The 23,346-nt window shown below is 48.4% G+C and overlaps 2 protein-coding genes and 1 long non-coding RNA gene across 5 annotated transcripts in view; 1 reads left to right on the top strand and 2 right to left on the bottom strand.

Moving 5' to 3' along the window:
- Positions 1–23,346, bottom strand: part of LOC132673358 (transport and Golgi organization protein 1 homolog) — a 257,878-nt gene that overhangs the window by 96,857 nt on the left and 137,675 nt on the right. The gene's annotated exons all lie outside the window — the stretch shown is intronic.
- LOC145713003 (uncharacterized) lies at positions 1,026–11,600 on the bottom strand. The gene is made up of 3 exons (XR_014135916.1): positions 11,450–11,600; positions 11,121–11,225; positions 1,026–1,873 (listed from the first exon to the last, which is right to left on the bottom strand). It is a non-coding gene; the product is annotated as an uncharacterized LOC145713003 (long non-coding RNA).
- LOC132679828 (protein shisa-9-like) overlaps positions 11,800–23,346 on the top strand; it is a 113,975-nt gene continuing 102,428 nt past the window's right edge. The window contains 2 exon segments of the mRNA XM_078442835.2: positions 11,800–12,212; positions 12,214–12,445. Of these exon segments, the coding sequence (XP_078298961.2) occupies positions 11,871–12,212; positions 12,214–12,445 (574 nt within the window). The 5' untranslated portion in view covers positions 11,800–11,870.

The raw sequence follows: 23,346 nt of genomic DNA, 5'->3' as shown, positions 1-23,346 counted from the left end.
TGAACACTTTTCTATATCTTTGAGTATGTATGCAATGACACCTTTCTCTCTTCTCCCCGCCCCTGCCTTCCCCTGACCTCTCCTCCTCCTCTCCATCTGGCCAACTCATGGCATCGGGAAGGAGAGACACAAAATGTGACATTTGGTGGTGATGCGACGAATGCCTGAAGACAGAAAGTGGACACACAATATCCAGGTCAGAATTATAAGAGGAATCAACTTGTGTTAATTTGGGCAAAAACAGGAGGAAGGTAGGAGGACTTTATTGGAGGATCCAGGAGTAGCACACAGAACCCCCAAATCTCAGGATCCAGAAAGCCATCAACCAGGTAGTTGTTTCTTTTTGTTTGTTTCTGCTTCTCTCTTGAGTCAGATCCATTTTCCCTTTCTTTTCCTAGCACTGTTTAATCCTGTCTGTGCATGGAGGCCAAGGGGATTCCCTACAGGACTCGGTATAGACAGTCTCAGCTCACACTGGTTGGCTTTTTCTTGGTCCTAGAAGGGTGATGAGGACCAGATTTGCTGGCAAAATGATCTGCATAAGATGCAAATCTGAATGGATGTGTCTGTCTTTGTTTTACATTTTTGGACAAGGTACCATCATTATAGGAGGCAGTCTTGAGCCCCTTAGCAAGGCATTGAAACACTTTAAGCTGACCCCCTACTTGACCTTTATTTCCAGTCTTTTCTCCTCAAAAGTTCCAAGTTCTGGCCATGCCAAGCATCAAATCAGTTTCTGTATACACCAAGAGTACATGCTTCGGCCAGGACAGTGTAGGTTGGATTTCAGCCTCAGCTCACCCATCATTTGGGTAGCTGTACAAGCAGCAACAATAAATCAGAGTCAGAAGCGATTTGGAGAAATAGAAATCCCTTGATCGTGGCATGGGTGGTGATGAAGGTTAATGCTGGGTTTCCCTGTATATGGGGATGGTGCTCTAACTATTTTACTCAAATTACAAAGGACATGATGGTGTTGGTAATACAGGATTTGGAAGAAGGCATCCAATGGATAGCACCCGGTCTTCACAGGCACCTTGCCTGTTCCTTTAGACTTCCCTAGTTTGTCTCAATTCCGGATAGGTGGCTAAGCAGGTTACGTCCTCTGCAGGTACCATCGACCATCAGAGTTGGTGCAGCTGATGTTGCTGATGGAGTGGATGTCTCTTACCAGAGGCGGGCCATCACCAAGTCCCGTTGATTCCACTACATATTGCCAGGACCCTGGAATATTGCCTTTCTACTTTTCTCCTGGGATAAAGCAAATAAATGACTGTCTTCTGCCACCAGCACTGGTTCCCCTGATGTGTTCTCCACAGAGCAGGTGGGGTTATCATGCGAAAATGCAGATCTTGGTCAGGTCACTCCTGCTTCAATGGCTTTCTGGTGCCCTCAGGCTTAAATTCACTGCCCTCTTCCCCTCCCTCTCCTCCCTGGCAAATCCTGTTGGATCTGGACCTTGGTACCCTTCAGCCTTAACTTCCACTTCTGGCCCTGTCTTCCAGTCTTTTTGCCTAGCTCACTAATGCATGATCCTTATCTGGAACTTAGTGTAGGCATAACTGCTTGTATTAGTTTCCTCTTGTTGTTGTCACAAATCACTAATTCACTATTTTAAAGCAAGAAAACTTTATTCTCTTATACTTGCAGAGGCCAGAGGTTCAAATTGAGCCTTAACAGCCTAAAATCAAGGTGTCAGCAGGCTGATTCCTTCTGGAGGTTCCAAGAGATAATCTGTTCCTTGCCTTTCCCAGCTTTTTAGCTTGTGGGGCTTGTGGACCTTTCCTCCATCTTCAGAGCACATCACTCCAATCTCTGCTTCTGTCATCCCATCTCCCTTTTCTCTTCCCTGGTCAAATCTCCCTCCATCTACCTGTTAGAAGAACACTTATGATTACAGTTAGTGCCCCCTTGGATAATCCAGAGCAATTTCTCTGTCTCAAGATCCTTAACTTAATCACATGTACAAAGTCCTTTCTGCCAGGTACTAGGTTTGAGGTTCCAGGGATTAGGACTTGGATATCTTCGGGGGCCATTATTTAGCCCACCACCCTGCCTTCCTGAATCCAAGGATATAGTAAATACATTAGACCCGCCCCTGGTTCCCTTAGGATGCCATACTTCCCAGTTATATGCATGACAATCATCCATTGAGGAAAGGACTGGTTATACACTCACCAGCTCTCTTTCCTGCTCTGAGCATGTAGGAACACTACATTTCCCAGAGCCCTTTGTGCTTAAGTTGAGACCATGTGACTGAGTTCAGCCAATGGAATATGGTGGGAATGATGTATGCCACTTCCCAGGCATGGCCATAAACTACCTCACTCCATCCTTCTGCTCTTTCCTCTATGGCTCCATATGGCCTCTGCATGGCTCCCACATGACTCAAAGTAAAGGATTTTGTGATGGTGGAGCTACATGACGGAAGAGACCTGAATTCCTAAATCACCATTTACTGGGTTAAGCCACTGAGATTTTGTGGTTATGCAGTACAGCACATGACCTGCCCTGACGGATAAATTAAGTCTTTTTTGCTTCTTTCCTTTACCAAACTAGGGGCTCTCTTATTTCCTGTTGTATCTGCCACCACCAGCAGAGTGCTTGGCAGGATGTGAGCATTCAATAAAGGCTTGTTAAGTGAATGAAAGACAACTGGATTCAGGATGAGGACATGGGGGGAGGGGTAGGCAAAATTAGGGAGAAGTGTCATCGTCACCATGAGAGATGATGAGGGCTGAAGTGAAACAGGAGGAACAGGGATGACAGGAAGGAAGGATCTGATGTTTGTTCAGGAGGGAGAATTGACAGAACTTGGTGACTGACAGGATATGGAAGTTGAAACAAAGGGAGGCACCAAGGACCTCCCGGTTTAGTGGTTTGGACACATGGCTGGCTGTTTGGGTACCAAACTTTCCAATGTACAGGGGTTGTTCTGATTATGTAGGTGAAAGTACAACTTGTATAACGTTATGTGACTGTTGCTTCTTTGCAGACAGTACAAACGTGTGTATAAGTTTCTCCTGGAATACTGTCGGTGAGGCAGTCTTGGTGATAGGGGGATTTTCATTCTACCGTGGTTGGTAGTAATGCCATTTGAACTGTTTGGTAGGTTGAAGCTATCCTCTAAATGTTTGTGTCCTCTCAGGAGTGCTTGGGTGGCTCAGTCGGTTAAGCCTCGGACTTCAGCTCAGGTCATGATCTCACGGTCTGTGAGTTCGAGCAAGTCTTTGAGTTCAAGCCCCGCATCGGGCTCTGTGCTGACAGCTCAGAGTCTGGAGCCTGCTTCAGATTCTGTGCCTCGGCCCCTCCCTTTCTCTTGCTCTGTCTCTCTCTGTCTCAACAATAAACAAAATATTTAAAAAAATTTTTTAAATAAATGTTTGTGTTCTCTAAAAATTCACATCAGAAAATCCTAATGACCAATATGATGATATTAGAAGGAAGGACCTGTGGGAGATGGCTAGGTCATTTGGGTGGCATCTTCATGAATGGAATCACCCCTCTTATAAAAGAGCCCCCACAGAGCTCCATCACCCCTTCCGCCATGTGAGGACACAGTGAAAAGGTGCCACCTATGAACTAGGAAGAGGGCTGTCACCAGAATGTGTCCATGCTTGTGTCTTGATCTTGCCAGCTTCCAGAACTGTGAGAAATAGATTTCTACTATTTACAAACCACCCAGTATATCACATACTATTACAGCAGCCTAAATGGACTAAGACGGTCGATATATATACATAAAAAAAAAAAATAGCTACAGTGATTCACACATTCTTCATGCATGTCCCTTTTCCTTTTCTTTCTTTCTTTCTTTCTTTCTTTCTTTCTTTCTTTCTTTCTTTCTTTCTTTCTTTCTTTCTTGTTTATTTTCAGAGAGAGAGAGAAAGCGAGAGAGCAAGTGGTCAAAAAACAGAGAGAGGGAGAGACAGAATCCCAAGCAGCCTCCCCGCTTCAGCACAGAGTTTGACACTGGGCTCGAACTCACAAACTGTGAGATCATGCCCCAAGCTGACATCAAAAGTCGGATGCTTAACTGAGTGAGCCACCCAGGCACCATATGCATGTCCCTTTGCAATGCAACCTTGCCACTCTTCCATATTCTCCTTGAATATAAGCTGCCTTTGTAGCTTGTTTTGTGCCAACAGAATGTGGCACCGTGATGATGTGCCTGTGCTGACCCGGGGTCTCAATAAGTCTTACGTGCTTTATTTTAGTGACTAGGAACCCTGCCCAGGCGTCATGTGAAAAAGCCTTGGCTAGCCTGATGGCTTATGAGAAATCTCATGGGACAGAGAGGAGCTGTCCCAAATGAAGGCTGTCCCAGACCAACCAGCACCCTGGTGACCTGGCAGTTTAGCAGCAAATGCATGAGTGAGTCCAACCAAGACCAGAGGAACCATCCAGTTGAGGACAACCTAAGTTGCCAATCTACGGAACTGTTGGTTAAATAAGGAGTTATTATTTTAAGCCACTAAATGTTGGGATGATTTGTTACATGGAAAAAACTATCTGATACAATCTGTATTTATAGGCATTTGTTGGAGCAGAGAGACATGGGTCCAGGGAGTTGTGTGCTTTGCATCCAGCCGTAGCTAATTCCTGGGTATATACCTCATCATTTTAGCCAATGTAGCTAGCTGGAAAATGCATGACCCTAAATCCTATTTTGGTTTCACAACACAGTTGGAGGGACTTAAATTATTCAGAGAGTTGCCTCAAACTACCACTTAACTTATGAACTAAACCTACTGTGAGATTCTCACATTAGTCATCCCAGACTCTGGTATTTCATCTATAGTAAAATGACCAAAGATTAGGCATGATAAGTTTACCATTTTTTCTCTGGTAAGAAATATTTACACACACACACACAAGACTAACATAGTTTAGAAAGTGATTGTTACACAAATAGAGTATACAACCTTTAAAAGAGCTGCTTATAGAATATCTATTTCATCAACCATAATTTTTTTCAATTTTCTATGGACCAGTGGAAACTTAACTATGGAAAACTTCAATATTGTTCTTGGGACTGACATCTGACAACTACCTGGGTTTTTTTTAGTTTGTTTATTTATTTATTTTGGTGGGGGGGTCAGAAAGATAGGGAAAGAGAGAATCCCAAGCAGGCTCCACACTGTCAGCTCAGAGCCCCACGTGGGGCTTGATCTCAGGAATTGTGAGATCATACCCTGAGCTGAGATCAGGAGTTGGATAGTTAACAGACTGAATCACCCAGACACCTCGAGAACTATTTTTAAAGAGAATCTACCAAAATTCTTCCTGCGGTGGGGTGCCTGGGTGGCTCCGTTGGTTAAACTTGATCTCAGCTCAGGTCTTGATCTCGGGGTTGTGAGTTCAAGACCAGCATTTGACTCCACACTAGGCATAAAGTCTACTTAAAAAAAAATTCTTCTTGCTACATTGCTGAGAATGCTTACATACATGTAAGCTAGGACTGATTTGATGTCAACACTTTAATAAGAGACGCCTTTGCCTGTGTAGGCGGAGTGAAACATCCCCCTGTAAGTTCCCAAATGCTTGACCTCTCATTTTGCCAGAGTTGCATCCCCTACATAGAGGACTGGCTGCAGAATTGGTGAGGCCCCGTGTTCAGAAATCATTTAAGAGTTTCACAGCAATGGCAGAGCAGCAGGTGAAGCATGGGACCCTCCTGAGCATGGGTTGCTGTAAGGCTGTCCAGACTGCATGCCCAGGAAGCTTGCCCTGCCTCTATATTCTATCTTGTCCTGGAGATCTGAGATCCTGGAGAGCAAGGATGTTGTCTCAGCCTTCTGTCTCCCTAGGACTCAGGGCAGTGCCTGCCACCTGCTAGGCTCCTTCAGGTTTCTTGTGGTAAGAATGACTGTTTACTAAGCACTGCCAAAGTTCCATTTCACTGTGCTAAGCGCTCTATGCAAGATATGGAGTGTTTGTAATATTCCTGGGGGAAAGCACCATTCTTTTTTTAAAGTATTTATTTATTTATTTATTTATTTATTGAGAGAGACAGAGAGAGCAAGCAAGCGCATGGGGGAGAGGCAGAGAGAGAGAATGAATTCCAACCAGGCTCCTCAGTGTCAGCGTGGAGCCCAACATGGGGCTTGAACTCACCAACCATGAGATCATGATCTGAGCTAAAATCAAGAGTCAGAGAGGCTTAGCCGAAGGAGTCACCCAGGTGTCCCGGGAAAGACCCATTCATATCCACATCTTATAGGTGGGGAAACTGAGGCTTAGAGAGGTTAAGCGACTCATTTGAGGTCATAAACCTCATACAGAAAGAACTAGGATTTAAACATGGGGCGGTTCTCAACTGATTTCGCAATGTCTGCTCATCACCTGTGTTTGGTTGTGGCAACTGGGAGGTGCTACTGGCATCTAGTGGGTAGAGTCCAGAGATGCCTCTGAACCTTCTGCGATGCACAGGACAGCCTCCCCATCAGCTCCCCCCATCACAGAATGATCCACTCCAAAATGTCAATAGCATTGGGGCACCTGGGTGGCTCAGCCGGTTAAGCTACTGACCTTGGCTCAGGTCAGGTTCTCACGGTCCTCCAGTCTGAGCCACTCATCTGGGTCAGGGCTGACAGCTCAGAAGCTGGAGCCTGCTTCAGATTCTGTGTCTTCCTCTCTCTCTCTCTCTCTGTCCCTGCTCTGCTCACGTTCTGTCTCACTCTCAAAAATAAATACATAAACATTAAAAAAAAAATGTGGATAGCATTGAAGCTGAGAAACCCTGTCCTCATACCAAAACCCACGTTTCCTAAACACAAGACACTTCATCTTATTTTCTGCATTTTTACTTTATTAATAAATACTATAATGTATTTATTCTTCTTCTTAAATGGACTTTAAATTGATGTGCACCTTAAATGTTTTTCCCCTGAAGCCAAGTGTTTGATGTGTCATTAATTTTTTCTGACACACATTAGCAATAAATATAAAATTATTTACAAACATGTTTGGGTACCACCAAAAAGCATCTCACCTACTACTTGTAGTCTGGGGGAACCAAAATTTAGACCCACTTCACTTCTCTTGTAGTTTCCTTTCTCTTTTCAGAACAAGAGAATAAAATATATCAAACCAGCGTGTTGCCCCAGCACGGCAAGGTGCTGGCCACATTTTGGCTTCTGTTGGAGAAAGTCATCGAGGGGACATGACCTTCAGTTGACCCCTGAGCTGGCGGTGGGCAATCGGAGGCTCATCATCCCCTCCCCTATCCTTGCAATGTATATTCCAAACACTGTTCTGGCACCAGGAGTCTGCTTCAAGGATGCAGCCTTGAGAGAGCAAAGTGCTGCTGAGACCATCTGGACGATATACTACTGACCCCTACTGCGGGTTGTGTGTAATATAAACTTGTAAGATTCTGGCAGGCAGGTGGAGAGATCCACTTGCCTTGCAGGGCCCAGGGCAGGCCTTGTAAGTTCCCTTGCTTATTACCCCCACCATCCACCCATCTGGAGACATCTGCCTCCTCCTTTGGTCTCTCCTTGCCCTCTGTATATGGGAGTCCAGTTTTGATCTCCCCCAGCCCCCAGGCAGCTCTTAAGGTTTGCAACCAACAGCTTGTGTGTCATCTCTTTTCTTTTTTGCAAGGCTAACAGTTGCTAAGAAACCTTTTTGAAACCCTAAGAGTCACCCGATGAGGACTATTAAGAATCAATGCCTTCCAGTGAGGGCCACAACACAGAGAGTCTAATTTGTGAAGTTGCATATAGACTGACGTGGGCTCCGAGTCCTGGTGAGCAAACCTCCTTCGTAACATCGCTCCTTCCCCTTAATTATTGGGGAGTATGGTTGCAGGTTCCTTGCAAATTGTGCTGCAGACTGACATAATTAAGCCTAGAGCCAACGAGATTCTTCCTTAGATACTAAAAGTGTCTGTGTTGCAAATAATAATGTCATCATCTCTTTCATAGAAAGCACTTTCCTGAAGAGCTGCATGTTAATTTCACCACATTTGCAGGAATTCATTTGGGTAGTGGTGGGGGTGGTCTTTGATGATGATTTTTCATCTCCTATGAACTTGACAGGTGTTTCAATTAGGAAGTGAATTCCCTACACACACACACACACACACACACACACACACACACACCCGCACCTCTCCCCACCAGGAACCCTTACAGAAATGCTTTCCCAACCACATGTTCTAAATGGGGACATGTTGTCAATAATCACACTTCTATGAGGAGGCAGTGACTCTATTTACTGAGTTGACATACCCAGAGGAAAGTGGCTTTCTTCCTTTAGAGAGGGGAAAAAAAAAAAAAAATAAATACTTTAAAAAAAGAATGGTGCTTTCCCCAGGAATATTACAAACACTCCATATCTTTCTTCCTTCCTTTCTTCCTTCTTGTACATATTTTTCAAAGGTTTGGGAAACGGGTGTGGGCAATGTTCCAGGCGGGAACAGCAAGGGAATTTGGTTTGGTTGACGTTCACAGGGATAGCAGGTTTAAAGTTTGGGATCTGGCAAATAAGCCACAAAGGGTTGGTCTATCAGGCTGGCTTCTTTCCCAAGCAGTCTCCCTGCATTCTCCTTGTGACAAACAGGGGGCAGTCTCTATTAATTAAAGCCTGGAACAGCAGCCAAAGTGAGTCTCCTCTGAGGACTGGACTCAAATTTCTGTGACAGGCAGTATTTTACAGAGATTGGAGACAGATTCTAATATGGACTTTTCTGTCTAGATTTTGTCTCTTTTCACGAAGGTGTTTTTTTGTTTGTTTTGTTCTGTCTCTCTCTATTAAAATCAAATTTAAATGTGTCTGAACAACCCCAACTCTTGCAGGAAGGTGTCTGTGACCTATCATCCTACCAGGCCCTTGTCCTAGGCTCCCAGCCCTGATGCTTGCTGGGAGGTACCTCGGTGGGGTGCAGTGGGGGTGGGCAGGCAGGAAAGCAGAAGTTAGGAGTCTGGCATTCTGCACCCAGCCCTGGCTTTCCCATTTGCTGACCATGTGACCTTGGGACAAAGACCTTAACCTCTCTGAGCCTCAGCCTCTTGGACCTTGGCAGGCCTGCTGGAAGGGTCCTTTCCAATTCTGATTTAGTGCCTAGAAATATCCCAATCCCTCTGTGTGGTCCTGACAGCAGAAACTCCATTGTCTGTCCCTGTTGTTTGCATTTCTTTCCTCCCTTGGTTTCACACCAAGGGTCTTGCATAAGAGTTTAGTAAGTTCATCAAAACAGCCTATAAATAGTTTTTGAGTGTTTCTCATGCTTCTTGCTGCTGTAGGTGCTGGGAGATGCTGCAGGACTCAAGGCCCCTTTCTGCCCTAGAGTTTACCGTTCAATGTGCGGAGATAGGCAAAAACCAAATACATAATGTAATGTCAGATGGACAGGGAGTCTGGAGGCCCAATTTAGGCAGGCACTACCCGCAATGGTTACAACACAGACCCTGGAGTCACATTTCTTGGGTCAGATGCCAACTGTGTAGCGTCCCTTGCTGCTCTACTGTGGGCATCTGGTTTAATCGCTTTGGGCTTCAGTCCCTCCCTCTGTTGTGTGGGCCTCGCAGTATCACCTAGAGATAGAGTTACAGGAGATCAGTCACTCCAGTGGTTTAGCAACTATTCCCAGATTGTCTGCGAGATGCTAGGCATGCTTTGAGCATCTGTGAGGAGGTGACTTTAGAAAACACAAGCTTAGTGGGTATATTGTAGGCATCAGATGTCAGCCATCATTAGTTCTCACACACCAATGCTTGTGTTTGTAGAGGTTCACACAGTGGTGGTGGGTGTGGGTCGACCCATATGCCACACTGCCGTATTTTGGGAACCTCATTCCGATGGCTCTGATGCATTTAGACTAAACAATCTCACACTTTGTCCAGGTGGGTTTGGGACATAATACAGCCCGCGATTCAGTGAGTCTCCGAGGGCTGGCATACTCCTGGATATGCTGGGTCAGTGTCAGCCTGGTTCATTTTTTGCTGGAACAGGGTCATTCTATGCTAGTCTTTCAGAAGACAGGAGGTGACATTCTTCCAAGAGAAGGCACAGTTAGCCAAACTCCCTGTCATTTTGAGAAAACTTGCAAAGGAGTTCAGTAACCACCTCCCCACCATGCTTTTTCGGTTAGAGAACCTCTATGTCATTTTATTGGTGGCCCAACTTTTTGGTGCTTTGAAAATGCCCGGAGAAGCCCCTGACTGACGCCCAGTGGAGGGGAGCGTGGTGGAGACATCATTCCCCTGCAAACCGCCCAGCTGACTGCAAGGTGTATACTTAGTTAATGCAATTTAAAAAAAAACAAAACAAAACACAGGGGCTTGTGGAGATCTAAATTCAGTGTAGCAACTTTGGTGCAAATCCTGTTTTGGGGGCTATTGGAGTCAAACTCAAGCAGAGGAAAGAAGTGGGATAAATGAGAGAGGGCCAACTGATTCCAGCTGGAATCAGCTGAGTGGAGAGGGCAGATTTGGAAATGCTGAAGGGCAAGGACCAGAGGCTGGAAGCCCGGGAAGCAAGGCCGGACTGCACCACCTCGGGTGAGGATGTCTGGGGAGCTCCTTGACCAAGGGGCCAGCTGACTCCAGAGACCCACGCGCGAGCTCCAGATGCGGGAGGTGGCTGAGGCTAGGTGTCCAGGCTTTGTGCTGCACTGGATCTGGGCGTGCTGTGTGCCCTCCTGTAGAACGCAGGGAACGCCCCCGCGAGGTCTTAGAAGGACACAAGTGGCAGGTCCTGGGGCCTGGGAGAGTCCCAAGGAAAGACCTTCCGGGACATGGGACGTGCCCCTGCCTGGGCCTGGTCTGCTGCCTCTTCCTACCCCCTGGGCTTCTTTGACTTCAGTTCCTCCCACGGCCCTCCCCCGGGGGTCCTTACCCTGGGGCCAGTGGCTTGCCACCCCGCCTTCCCAGCTCAGTCTTGGTCCTAGGCAAGTCCCAGGGAGTAGAACCACCCCGGACGCGCGCCTGGCTAGAGGGCTCAGTCGGGGAAGGGAAGGGCGAGACGGCCCGGGCACCCTGGAGGGGCGATCCTGATCAGACTGTGTCTCAGTCTGCCTTGGAGTGGAAGCCACTTAGTCTGTCCCTACCTAAGCCCTGCGAATCCCCCCTTCCCTGGAGGGCAGATTCGAACCGCAGCTCCTGCGCACTCACGCCTGAAAAAGCCAGGGGCTGAGCCGCCTCTTCGCCCGGAACAGGTCTGAGCCGCGCCTCCCTCCCGGAGAGGGCGCGGAAGGTCCCGCAGCCATCCTCCACCTGCTGGGAAACCCGAGCGGTGCCTTCAGCCCCAGTGGCTGCCGACGCTCACTCCTCCCCGCCAGCTAGCCTAGCTCAGCTCTGCACCCCCGCCCCGCCCCCCAACTCGCTCCCGCCAGCCCTGCCGACTCACCTCTTCCGCGCCCCCGCCTCTTTGGAGCTAGCGACCTTTCCACCCCTCGTTCCCTCCTGCCCCCTCCCCCTTTCCTCCTGCCCTCTCTTCATACCAAAAGCGTTGCTTGGCTCTCTCCAGGGGACTTAGCAAGCTGGAGAGCTGAGAGGGATCGCAGGGCGGCTAGTCCGGAGCCTTCGGCCTAGGCGAGGCACGGAGCGACCCACTCGCCGCTGCTCTCCGGCCTCCGCCTCTCCCTGTAGGGAGCCGGATCTGCACCCGGCGCTTGCCCCCACTCGTCCTCCCCAAGCCCCGCCAGGCGCGCTCCTGCCCGCCTGGCCCCTCCCCTTAGGCGCGCTGCGCGCGGCGCCTGGGAGGCGAACGCGGGCTGAGCCCAGCGCAGGGGCCGCCCACCACCGAGCACCCGGCACCTCTCCCTGCCTGTGCGGCTGGCGGCGACTCGCAGTCCCCGGCAACAGCCTCGGCAGCTTCGGCCGCGCCTGGAGAGGCGGCCGGCCGAGCCCAGGCTGCGAGACATGATCCGTAGCGTCCTCCGGCTGCTCCTCGGCAGCTTCCTTCCCGAGCTGTGCGCCCGTGTGTGCCGGGCGCAGGAGCGAGCGGGGCACGGGCAGCTGGCTCAGCTGGGCTGCGTGGTAGTGCTGGCGCGGGGAGGGGGGCGTGCAGCCGCTCTGGGGGCCGCCTCGGAAGAGGCCAGCGAGGGCGCGGGGGTCTGGGACGCGTTCCCCACCCGAGCGCCCACGCCGAACTTCTGCCGGGGCTACTTCGATATCAGGGACGAGTGGGACCAGCCGTTCAGTTGTTCCTCGGGCGACTTCATCTTCTGCTGAGGGACTTGTGACTTGCGGTTCTGCTGCACATTTTAAGAAGCGGCGACTGAACCAGAGCACCTGCACGGACTCTGACATTCCGCTGTGGCTCAACACCCGCAAGCCCCCCGCGCGCAAGGACGGCCCCCAGTACCACCCCACGAAGGACAAGACCAACCTGATCCTTTACATCATGTGCGGGGTGCTGGCCGTCATGCTTGTAGGCATCTTCACCAAGCTGGGGCTGGAGAAAGCGCACCGGCGGCAAAGGAAGCCAAGTCCAGGTAGGCTGCCTCCCCTCCACCCAACTCCGTCGCCTCCCCTCCAGGCGCCGCTCTCCCTCCTCTTCCCTCTCCACCTTTCCTTGGGCAATGGCGCTCCCCCCACCCCCCAACCCCCATCTCCGCTGGCGGAGATCGCCAGGGCAGCCAACTTCGGCTCCAAGCGCGGAGAAGGGGCGCTGGGCTCCGCACAGGTGTGGACTTGACCGCGTGTGTGTATGTAGGGGGTGGTCTCTGCACCACCCCTCACCGTCTCGCTGCCCTTTCCCACCTAGGATTCAAGCGGATCTGAGACACACAACAGCCCGGGAGCTCAGGGCCCCGGAGTCTTGGGTTTTGGCGAGGGGTCTACCCCTCGAATTCCAGATGCCAGCTTCTAGGTAAACAGGGCAGGCGGCCCCGAAAAGGAAGGGCGGCATGTGTGAGGGAGGGAAGCAGTGTGTGCCGCCTGCAGCTCGTAAGGCTCCCGAAAACGAAGCGAGGGAGGTGGAGAGAGAGAGGGGAGGGCGAGAAGAAAAGCCTTGCCTGGAGCGGCCTGTTTCTCTCCCTGAGCTGCCAGGTTCCTGGAATTGGGACCTTGGTTGCCTCCCCGCCACCCGGACCCCTGCCCGCTTTCCGCTGTTGCCACTTCTCCCTGCTGGGGGCCAGGGCCTCCGCCCTGCGCTGTGCCCCTTGCAGGGGTTGTCGAGGACTCCAAGGGCGGGAGCCCCCCTCCTGCCCCACTGATTCCTCAACTTTCCCTCAACTTTCATTTTGCAAGTCCTAGTGATGGCGAGTTGCAGCAGATGGGAGAAGGCACTTTGGGATTAATGGAGCGATTTTCCTTGTGCCTTTTAAAAAAGTGTCTAAATTGATTCGCACAACCCTGTAACTTTGGAGGCAGAGTACACAGCCACCGGGAAGCAGCCCCCAGACGCGACGCAGGCCAGGGTTGGCAGGAGGTCTGGGCGGGAGGGGTTGGAGAGCGACTGGCGGTCTTGGAACAGCTGGGTGTCTGGGCGCTAGCTAGCTCGATCTTGCCGAGTGTGGGCAACGGGGTCGCCATGTGTCCCTCCCCCCAACCCCCTACACACAGACACACACCCTCCCCACACCTCCGGCTGGGGCCCATGTGTGCTCCTGTGGATGCAGGAACTGGGTGCGTCTGCCTAAAAAACCTGAACAAAGAGACCCACCCAAAATAGGCGAAGGAACATTACCACCGCACTAGCAATTATTTTCTATTTATACGCAGAGTATCCGATGTTTTTTTTTCCCCCCCAGAGGGGAGGGATTTGGGGCAAGAGGTGAGGAAATTCCTCTTGGTTTGGGTCAGCAGGGAGGTGTGGGTGGATGTTGGGGTGTTGAAGCACAAAAGTTAGCTTGGAGAGGATTCAGGAAACTCTGACCAACTGAGAGAGTAACACGCTGGCCCCGCCCACCTCCTGCACCTCTAAGATGCCCTGTGGCCAGCCCCACAGGCAGGAGTTTCACTTCCCCGCAGTCCCCGCCAGTCCCTGTAGTTTCCCTGGGGTCTGTGTTAAGGTGAAGGAAGACTAGGGCGGCGGGACTGTGGCAGGCGACGGGTGTGGCCTTGGTAGGGAGAGAGTCCCCCAGGGATAGGTAGGCTGCCTTGCAGATTCATATTAATTCCTCTGCTGAAGTATCCACTGAGCCCTTCCCTTGCAAACCAGCGATGCCAAGGAGCCCTCCTGGGTGTTTGGGTGGGGGATGAAGGAGGGTAGGAAAGGCAGGTGAAGGAGGGTAAGAAAGGCGGGAGAAGGGGAGGTGGGAAGGTGGGAGCTGAGCTAAGGGTGGGCGGCTCCCTTTGGCCTGCAGAGGGGGAAGGTGATGTGTGATCTTCAGGCTCTGTGTGATCTGGGTATTCCTGTTGAGACAGAGCTCCACTGCAGACCTGAGGGCTCAGGAGGGAATCTTATTCCTGTCTTGCCACCTTGCAGCTCTGTCTGGAGAAGAGAATCCCCCCAGCTTAGTTGGTTGCAGCCACTTCTTCAGGGACCACCAAAGGGCTGGTTGGGTGTGGAATATCGGGGCATCCACACCTCTGAAAGAGCCTGGACACAAGACTCTCCGGGTACACAGTTTGGGAATTCCAGAATGCCATGGAAGTACATTCTCTTGAAGAGAAAGGATAGTTGATTTTTATTGGCAGTTTCCCAGGTGTGGTTTTCAACCCCAGCTGCTGTTTAGGACCACCTGGAGTGCTTTAAAAAACAAAACAAAACAAAACAACACAAAACAACACAACCCTCTTGCTAGGGGCCTGCCCCAGGCAATTTAGATCACAGTCTCTAGGGTTGCTGAGTCTTTGTACTTCTGTAAAGCTCTCTAGGCTTTCCGGTGCGTGGCCAGTTACTGTTACTGAAAAGGAAAGAACATTTGCCAGGCACTGCACTAGAGGTGTGTGTGTGTGTGTGTGTGTGTGTGTGTGTGTGTGTGTGTACTTGAGTGCATGTGTGTGTAAACACTCCTTTAGTGTGCATGACCACCTTAGGAGACAGGTGCTAATAGTTCCCACTTATAGATGACAAAATCATGGCTGAGGTTGGGTGGCTTCTCCAAGGTCACCCAGTTAGTTATAAAACTGCAGTCCCCAGCCCCCTGATTTCATGTGTGTTTTCAGTTTGAGTGAGCATTGGGTGGGGGTGGGCAGCTTCCTAGAATGCATATTCTTGTGTTCTGTCCAGAAAGGGAAACATTCTGGGTCAGTAAAGGTCTGGGATGAGCCCCAGAAATCCGCATGTAGCAGCCTCCCTGAATGGCTCCTCAAAAGTGGCCTACATGTTTAAGGAAGAGTGTTCTTGAGTTTGGGACTATTTTACAGTCTTGGAGATGGATGCATTAATCCAATGCCACTCTCTTATTTGCATTTGCTTGTGTGTTTTCTGCACGTATTTCTGCTTTGTGTATTTGTGTATTTGTGGTGCTGGGGGCTGCCCCCAGGACCGTCGAAATGCATGGTGCCCTGTGTATGCAATTAACCATTTCAAGTCCCAGCCACAGGTCAGCGGGTACCCGAGTGGCATATACCCAGCTACCTGAGAGCTTCCGGGTGAAATTACCATCTCGACCACAGCCTCTTAATTTATTTTGTCTTGGGCTGTGCGGGTCCCTGAGATGAAGGGTTCATTCTCATTTCATCGGAAAGCAGCCCCACATCACCAACTGCTCCTCGTGACCTGTGCAATTGTGGTATCCCAGAAGAGTCCTTCGTGATGTCAGTTTTCAGACCCAGAATCCTGGGCATGTCGGCTGCTCCTTTTTGGGCTGACTGGGACTCGAAAACAGGGGAAAGTTGCTAATTCCAGGAGCTGTGGAATCCATGGGCATGCTGGGGTCTTGCCCATGATATAGGAATATATTCAGAGACCCTCATCCATCAGCCACAGCAGCCTTATATTCTGCCACCATGTATCGGAACAAGTGACTGCAAACAGTGGCTGGCTGTGGTTACCCAGGGTAACCAGCTGTGGTTACTGGTTTAGTCTGCAAGGTATTGCTATATATGTATTTTTTTTAAATGTATGTTTATTTTAGAGAGTGAGAGAGAGACAGATCATGAGCAGGGGAGGGGCAGAGAGAGAGAGAGAGAGGGAGACACAGAATCTGAACCAGGCTCTAGGCTCTGAGCTGTCAGCACAGAGCCCAACACAGAGCTCGAACCCGGGAACGGAGAGATCATGACCTAGGCTGAAGTCAGAGGCCCAACCAACTGAGCCACCCAGGCACCACTATTTATGTATTCTTATTTTTAAGTTTCTCTCTCTCTCTCTCTTTTTTTTACTGTGAAACATTTTACAGATACAAAAGACAAAACTTGAAAGAAGGATAAAAATGTCTTTAGGGTTTTTCACTCCCGGTACGACTGCCATTGGGCCGGCTCATTCTCAGTTGTGGGGGGCTGTTCTGTGCATCGTAGGGTGTCTGGCAGCCTGCTTCGACTCCCCCCATTAGGTGCCAGTAGCACCCCCTTACAACCCAGCTGTGAGATAAAAAAAATGTCCTCAGCCATAGCCACATGTCATCCGGGGGTAGAATCACCCCCAGTTGAGAGTTACTAATCTAGGCCACGCAATTATGAGTATCTTGTCATATCTGCTTTAGCACCCACTCTGTATTTTCATTTGCTCTCTTCCTTTCTCCCTAAATACTTCAGCGTGGATCGCCTAAGAACAAGGACATTTTCCCACACAACACAATCCCAGGATCGCACTCAAGAAGGACAGAAACTCTAATACCATCAAAAAGCCAATTACGGTAACATTCTCCTTGTCATGCCAGAAATGTCCTCTGGAGCTTGGGCTTCCAAACTCGGATCCAGTCAAGCCTCACTGCATCTGGGCTGTAAAATTTCTTCAGTGTCTGTTATGTATTGTGTTTGAAGCCCAACTTAGAACCGAGGAGATTTCACATAGAAATCCCAATTTCTGACTTCTCTTGAGAAATCGGTAGAACCGACAACACCAGAGTGCATTTTCCCAAGGAAGCTGTTGGTTGCCTCCCGGGGGTGACTTCCCTCTTTAGGAAGCTCTCAGGTCTCCTCCGTCTCCACCACCACCCAGTTCCCTTAGTGCTGGTCCCTGCAGTGCCTGGAGATGCAGTCAGGCCGACCTCATCCGATGGCCGGAGATTCCATCCAGCCTGGCCACTTAAGAGTTGTGTGGCCTTGGGAAAGTGACTTCACCTCTCTGAGTTTTAGGTTCTTGTCTGTAAATTGCGACCATGGTGATCCCTGTGTCATAGGCTTGTGCGAGCGTTTCACTGAGACTGGGCTTGGGAGGCCCTTAGCACAGGACCTCTTTATGGTCACTGCTCAGCAACTTTTACCCCTTTGCCATCACCCTTATTATTGGAATTTTCTACCCCTGACCTGCCAAAGCGGTAAATGTTGTAGTCTGAAACTCAGTACCTAGGTCTGGCTCTGTTATATGTTTTTAGCTGTGTGACATTGGTCAAGGCTCCTAAGTCCTTCAGGGTTAAGCAGCGGAGCGTGACAGGTTCAGAATAGGAGAGAAGACCCAGGTAGGCCACATTGAATACCTTGCAAAGTGTTGGCCTGGGTGATATTAAAGAACCCTTGTCCAGCCTGCTATTTTGCCGTGAGCTTGGGTATAAATTCTCCTTTAATTTCAGGTCCTGCCCCACTGAGGCAGCCCTTAGGACAGTGTGCCTTTGAAGAGGCACAGATTGCTTTCCATGAGGATGAACAAGGCCCTGGGGAGTGGAGGAGTCAGGCTTCCAACCCAGACAGTCTGAGGCCAGAGCACAGGTCCTTGACCACTAGGCTGCACGGCCTTTGAGTGGACACGTGCAGGACTTACGTGCTCTCAGATCACAAAGAAGTGCTTATGGTTATGCAAATGGCAACACATGCAGGGAGGCCAGTTCAAGGAGCCGCTGGAAGATCAAGACCAGGAGTGTTTCCTGCATCTGCCCCTGGCAGGGCCAGTGCCCTTTGAGGAGGCATTGATGAGAAATGACCTTGGGGGCAGGAATGCCTGTATGAAGCTCCATAAACTTGAGGCCAGGAGGGAACACATGCCATTGTTTTGCCCATCTTCAAACAGAATCAGAAATCCAAGTGGCACATTACACAGCACAGTGTCCCGGGTGCTTTTCAAACTTGCTTCAGACGAGCTGGAGTCCCTTCTATTTATTTTTTTTTATTTTTATTTTTTTGGAGTCTCTTTTAAAGAAGTGGCCTCAAATGATAAATGTCTTCCCTTCTTTTGCCTCTTCTCTCTTCTTCCTGCTTCCCCTTTATCCTGCATGTCTGTGGTTACCTTCTGGCTTTCACCAGCTCCCCAGCTTGGAGAAACTCTTGCAGGCACATCTCGTTGCCCATGGAGTAGTCTCTCTATATCCTTTTTCATGGCAGGTTACTTCTCTTTGGGCAATGGAGTCCTTGCATTTTAGCAGTCACCTTCAGTGGGGTATACGTTACACGATAAAAGGCACACATTTTAAGTTTAAGTGTGGTTTGAGGAGCTTTGCCTGTACCTGTGTAACCACCGCTCCAGAAAGTTACCTCATTCCCACAACCCTTGCGTTCTTGAAAGACTAAAAGATGCTTCTGATACAAGAGGAAATGCTCCGGAATCCTAGCCAAGTGTTTAAATGTCAGAACACAGTTTAGACCTCGGGACTCCTGGAAGCTTTGAAGCAAGATGAGGAGGTTCTGAGCTCTGTTTGGGAATGTTGGGGTCTTTTATTTGCTCGCTGTAATTGGAAAGTGAAGGAACGCCATATTCTCTTTTTGTTCCTCAAATATGCCAAGCTCATTGCTACCTTGGAGCTGTTGTGTTGGCTTGGCTTGAATTCTCCTCCATCAGACCTCACATGCTGGCTTCCTCACCATTGAGGTCTCCGCTCCAGTGTCGCCTTCTCTGAGAAGCCATCCCTGAAGACCCAGGCTCAGTTACCACAGCCCCCCACCCCCACCCCACTCCAGCCCATCGCTTGGTGTTACTTGCTTCATTTCACATTACAGCCTAAAATTAACTTATTAATTTCCTGGTTTGCTACTTGATTATCTGTCTCTTTACATTACTGTCCACAGTGCCTAGAACAGTATCTGGCACAGAGGAATTCTGGTTTCTGACATCCCAGTTTACAAAAGAAAGTATCTCCTCTTTTATTCATTCTTTATTCATTCATTCATTCACCCATTCACATATTCATTTCATAGGTATTTATTGAGCACCTATGGCATACCTAGCACTGTTTTGAGAGCTATAATAGTGACAGTACAGACACAATCCCTGCACTCAAAGAACTAACACTCAAATGGTTCGAGACAAGTAACACACAAGTAAATCTTAAAAGAAATTGACACTAAATTGAACCTTATGAAATTGTCAATATTCAATCATCTTTGACAGTAAAAATGGCAATGTTTCAACCTAATTGTTCTGAACTGGGACAAGTGATATCAAGGAAAAGTATAGTTTCTTTAGTGAGTACCTGTATTAGGGTTCCCCAGAGAAACAGGACCTATAGGAGATATCGATATCTATATCTATATCTATCTATATCTAGATATATACATATACATATAGAGAGAGAGATAGAGAGAGAGAGATACATTATGTGCACTTGCAATTAGGAAGTCTGAAATCAGTAGAACTGACACCCCAGTTTGAAGGCTGTCAGGCAGGAAAATTCCCTTTTACTCAAGAGAGGGTCGGCCTTTTGGTCTGTACATGCCTTCAACTGATTAGACGAGGCCCACCCGAATGATGGAGCACAATGTACTCAGTCTCTTGGCTGTCAATGTTCATCTCATGCAAACGCACATTCTCAGATGCATCCAAAATGACCTTTGACCAAATATTTGGGCACCCTGTGGCCCAGTCAGGTGGACACTTAAAAGTTACCATTATAGTTCTTTTAGGAACTTACTACTCAGAGTGTGTCCTGTGGAACAGCCTCATTTTCATGACCTGGGAGCTTGAGCGGAAGAATCTCATGCCCTGCCACAGACTTATTGAAATAGAATCTGCATTTTATCAAGGCCCCTAGGTAGCATGAATGCACATTGTTTGAGAAGCACCCAAACTATGTGCCCCAAATAGATGGCAAATCCTTGGGAATTTGGTTTATAGCGCAGAGTTGGTGATTTCCATTGTCTTATTTATGAAGCTTTTTGGACACATGTTTTAACATGTTTTTTTAGTATGTACCCTAATCCATACACATTTGTTGTACTAATAAGTATGTGCGTGTACCGGTGAACAGTTATTAGGTACATTATAAGGCATACATAAAAACGAATTTTAAGCTGAGCTGAAGGTGCAGGAAGTATTATTTTAAAATTTGTTGGTAAGCATGGTGATGTCATACGATCATTAGTTAACATCAAAGCATGATGTATGTTGAGGATGAAACTTACCATTAATAAACAGTCCATATTTTGAATATTTTTCATGAGAGTTTTGATTATTCTTGGCTGACTTTGCTTTGATCTGAATAGAACATCATTGTTTTTAACCTTGTGACAAGCTAGCTGTTGAAGAAAAGGGGAGAGTCGACGCAATTGTTTTCTTGTGCTTCCTCTATCAGTATTTTCTTCAGCCTGCGGTTTTGTTATGGGGTGGGGAGGGGTGGTTTAAGCCATGTGCCTGCTTATTGATGGTTAGCCTCCCTAACCCTAGATAATGTATCTGCATATTTCCTTTAGGGGGGCACATAGCTGTGATATGGGCAACGTACCCCAGTGAGCTCACACATGGCTCTGATAAGGAAGGCATTTCTTGTTGGATGAACCCCAGGGGCAGGGGGTTCTTCTGCCCACTGTGGTTCCATGGCACCCACCTGTCAGGGTCTGAGGCAGAGACTAGAGCATGGACTTGGAGGTCCCGTAGATTTGGGTCCAAACTCATGGGCTCTGCCTCGTACCAATGGTGTGAACTTGGGCAAAGTACATATCCTCTCCCTCCTTCCGTAGAAAGTGGTGGTATTACTATCTCATTCCTTGGATTGCCATGTACAGTAAATGAAATACCGCTTGTAAAACCACTGGCACAGTTCCAAGGGCAGCAGCAACAACAAACAAAACACACACACCTTGTCTTCCCTAGTGTCGTGTTGTGATACTCTGCTACAAACCTGCCTTTGTCCGTGGAACTCTAGTGAGGCACATGGTCAGACTAGGCTTCATCAAAGTGTTACTGCTCCAAGACAAGTTTAGGGGCATGGTGGCTTTTCTCCTTTTTCTTTGTAAGGACAGAGACTCTGGGACAATCTGTGACTTGGGTTGAAGCCATTTGAGATTCTCACTGCAGTGACAGCCTGCTGGTAATGTGAGATCCTAACAGCTTGTGTTAATCCTGGAGACAGGAGGTGAGGACAAGGGAGGCTCTTGAGTGTGGCCCCCCTAACATCTCCACGCACCTTGCTGCCATCCTTCTTGGGGCTGAAGGACAGGAGATTCTAACTCTTCTGAGCTTCCCTTCTCTTTAGGGGAGCTGGTACAAGTAAGCTGATTTCCAAGCAGGAAAGGGCAAAACAGGCTGAGAACTGTTAGTGGCTACAGTGTTCTAGAACCACCTCTAGGAATGTTCACCAGGGGAGAGAACCTTCAAAAGTGTGCAGAGTTGGAGCACATTGCCTTTCTCTTGATCCCACAAAATCAAGCTGACCAACCCTGTAAGGAGGGGGAATCCCTTAGCATCCACAAGAGTCTTGGTAACAGCTTTACAAATCCCGTGATTATATTTGCTGAAGGGTGTGCATCAAAGAGGGCGTCCTCTCCGTATCTGAGCATTTCCTTCTACAAAGTCCGTTCTATTTTGAGAAGCCAGTGCTAGGAAAAAGCTTGGCGTCTCCTAAGGAGCTTGAATGATCTCATGGCAAACCTACAGAGAATGATGTAACTGATCACCCTAACCTTTGGTGACCAACAAACGCAACCAAATTCAAACCTGCTTTGATCCATATCTCCTGCTCTCTGGTTTCCATTTTGCCCGCATCTTGCTATATGCCTGGACTATGTCAGGATCTTTTACATTACAGTGAAAGAAATCTTTTTTTTTCAATATATGAAGTTTATTGTCAAATTGGTTTCCATACAACACCCAGTGCTCATCCCAAAAGCTGCCCTCCTCAATACCCATCACCCACCCTCCCCTCCCTCTCACCCCCCATCAACCCTCAGTTTGTTCTCAGTTTTTAAGAGTCTGTTATGTTTTGGCTCTCTTCCACTCTAACCTCTTTTTTTTTTTTCCTTCCCCTCCCCCATGGGTTTCTGTTACGTTTCTCAGGATCCACTTAAGAGTGAAACCATATGGTATCTGTCTTTCTCTGTATGGCTTACTTCACTTAGCATCACACTCTCCAGTTCCATCCATGTTGCTACAAAGGGCCATATTTCATTCTTTCTCATTGCCACATAGTACTCCATTGTGTATATAAACCACAATTTCTTTATCCATTCATCAGTTGATGGACATTTAGGCTTTTTCCATAATTTGGCTCTTGTTGAGAGTGCTGCTATAAATATTGGGGTACAAGTGCCCCTATGCATCAGTACTCCTGTATCCCTTGGGTAAATTCCTAGCAGTGCTATTGCTGGGTCATAAGGTAGGTCTGTTTTTACTTTTTTGAGGAACCTCCACACTGTTTTCCAGAGTGGCTGCACCAATTTGCATTCCCACCAACAGTGCAAGAGGGTTCCCGTTTCTCCACATCCTTGCCAGCATCTATAGTCTCCTGATTTGTTCATTTTGGCCACTCTGACTGGCATGAGGTGATATCTGAGTGTGGTTTTGATTTGTATTTCCCTGATGAGGAGCGACGTTGAGCATCTTTTCATGTGCCTGTTGGCCATCCGGATGTCTTCTTTAGAGAAGTGTCTATTCATGTTTCCTGCCCATTTCTTCACTGGTTTATTTGTTTTTCGGGTGTGGAGTTTGGTGAGCTCTTTATAGATTTTGGATACTAGCCCTTTGTCCGATATGTCATTTGCAAATATCTTTTCCCATTCCATTGGTTGCCTTTTAGTTTTGTTGGTTGTTTCCTTTGCTGTGCAGAAGCTTTTTATCTTCATAAGGTCCCAGTAGTTCATTTTTGCTTTTAATTCCCTTGCCTTTGGGGATGTGTCAAGTAAGAAATTGCTACGGCTGAGGTCAGAGAGGTCTTTTCCTGCTTTCTCCTCTAGGGTTTGGATGGTTTCCTGTCTCACATTCAGGTCCTTTCTCCATTTTGAGTTTATTTTTGCGAATGGTGTGAGAAAGTGGTCTAGTTTCAATCTTCTGCATGTTGCTGTCCAGTTCTCCCAGCAACATTTGTTAAAGAGACTGTCTTTTATCCATTGGATATTCTTTCCTGCTTCGTCAAAGATTAGTTGGCCATACGTTTGTGGGTCTAGTTCTGGGGTTTCTATTCTATTCCATTGGTCTATGTAT

Source organism: Panthera onca, chromosome A2, assembly GCF_046562875.1.
Source record: "Panthera onca isolate mPanOnc1 chromosome A2, mPanOnc1 haplotype 2, whole genome shotgun sequence".
Classification (NCBI taxonomy): domain Eukaryota; kingdom Metazoa; phylum Chordata; class Mammalia; order Carnivora; family Felidae; genus Panthera; species Panthera onca.
Note: the sequence above shows the minus strand (reverse complement) of the source record. Positions and strands in the feature narration are given on the sequence as shown.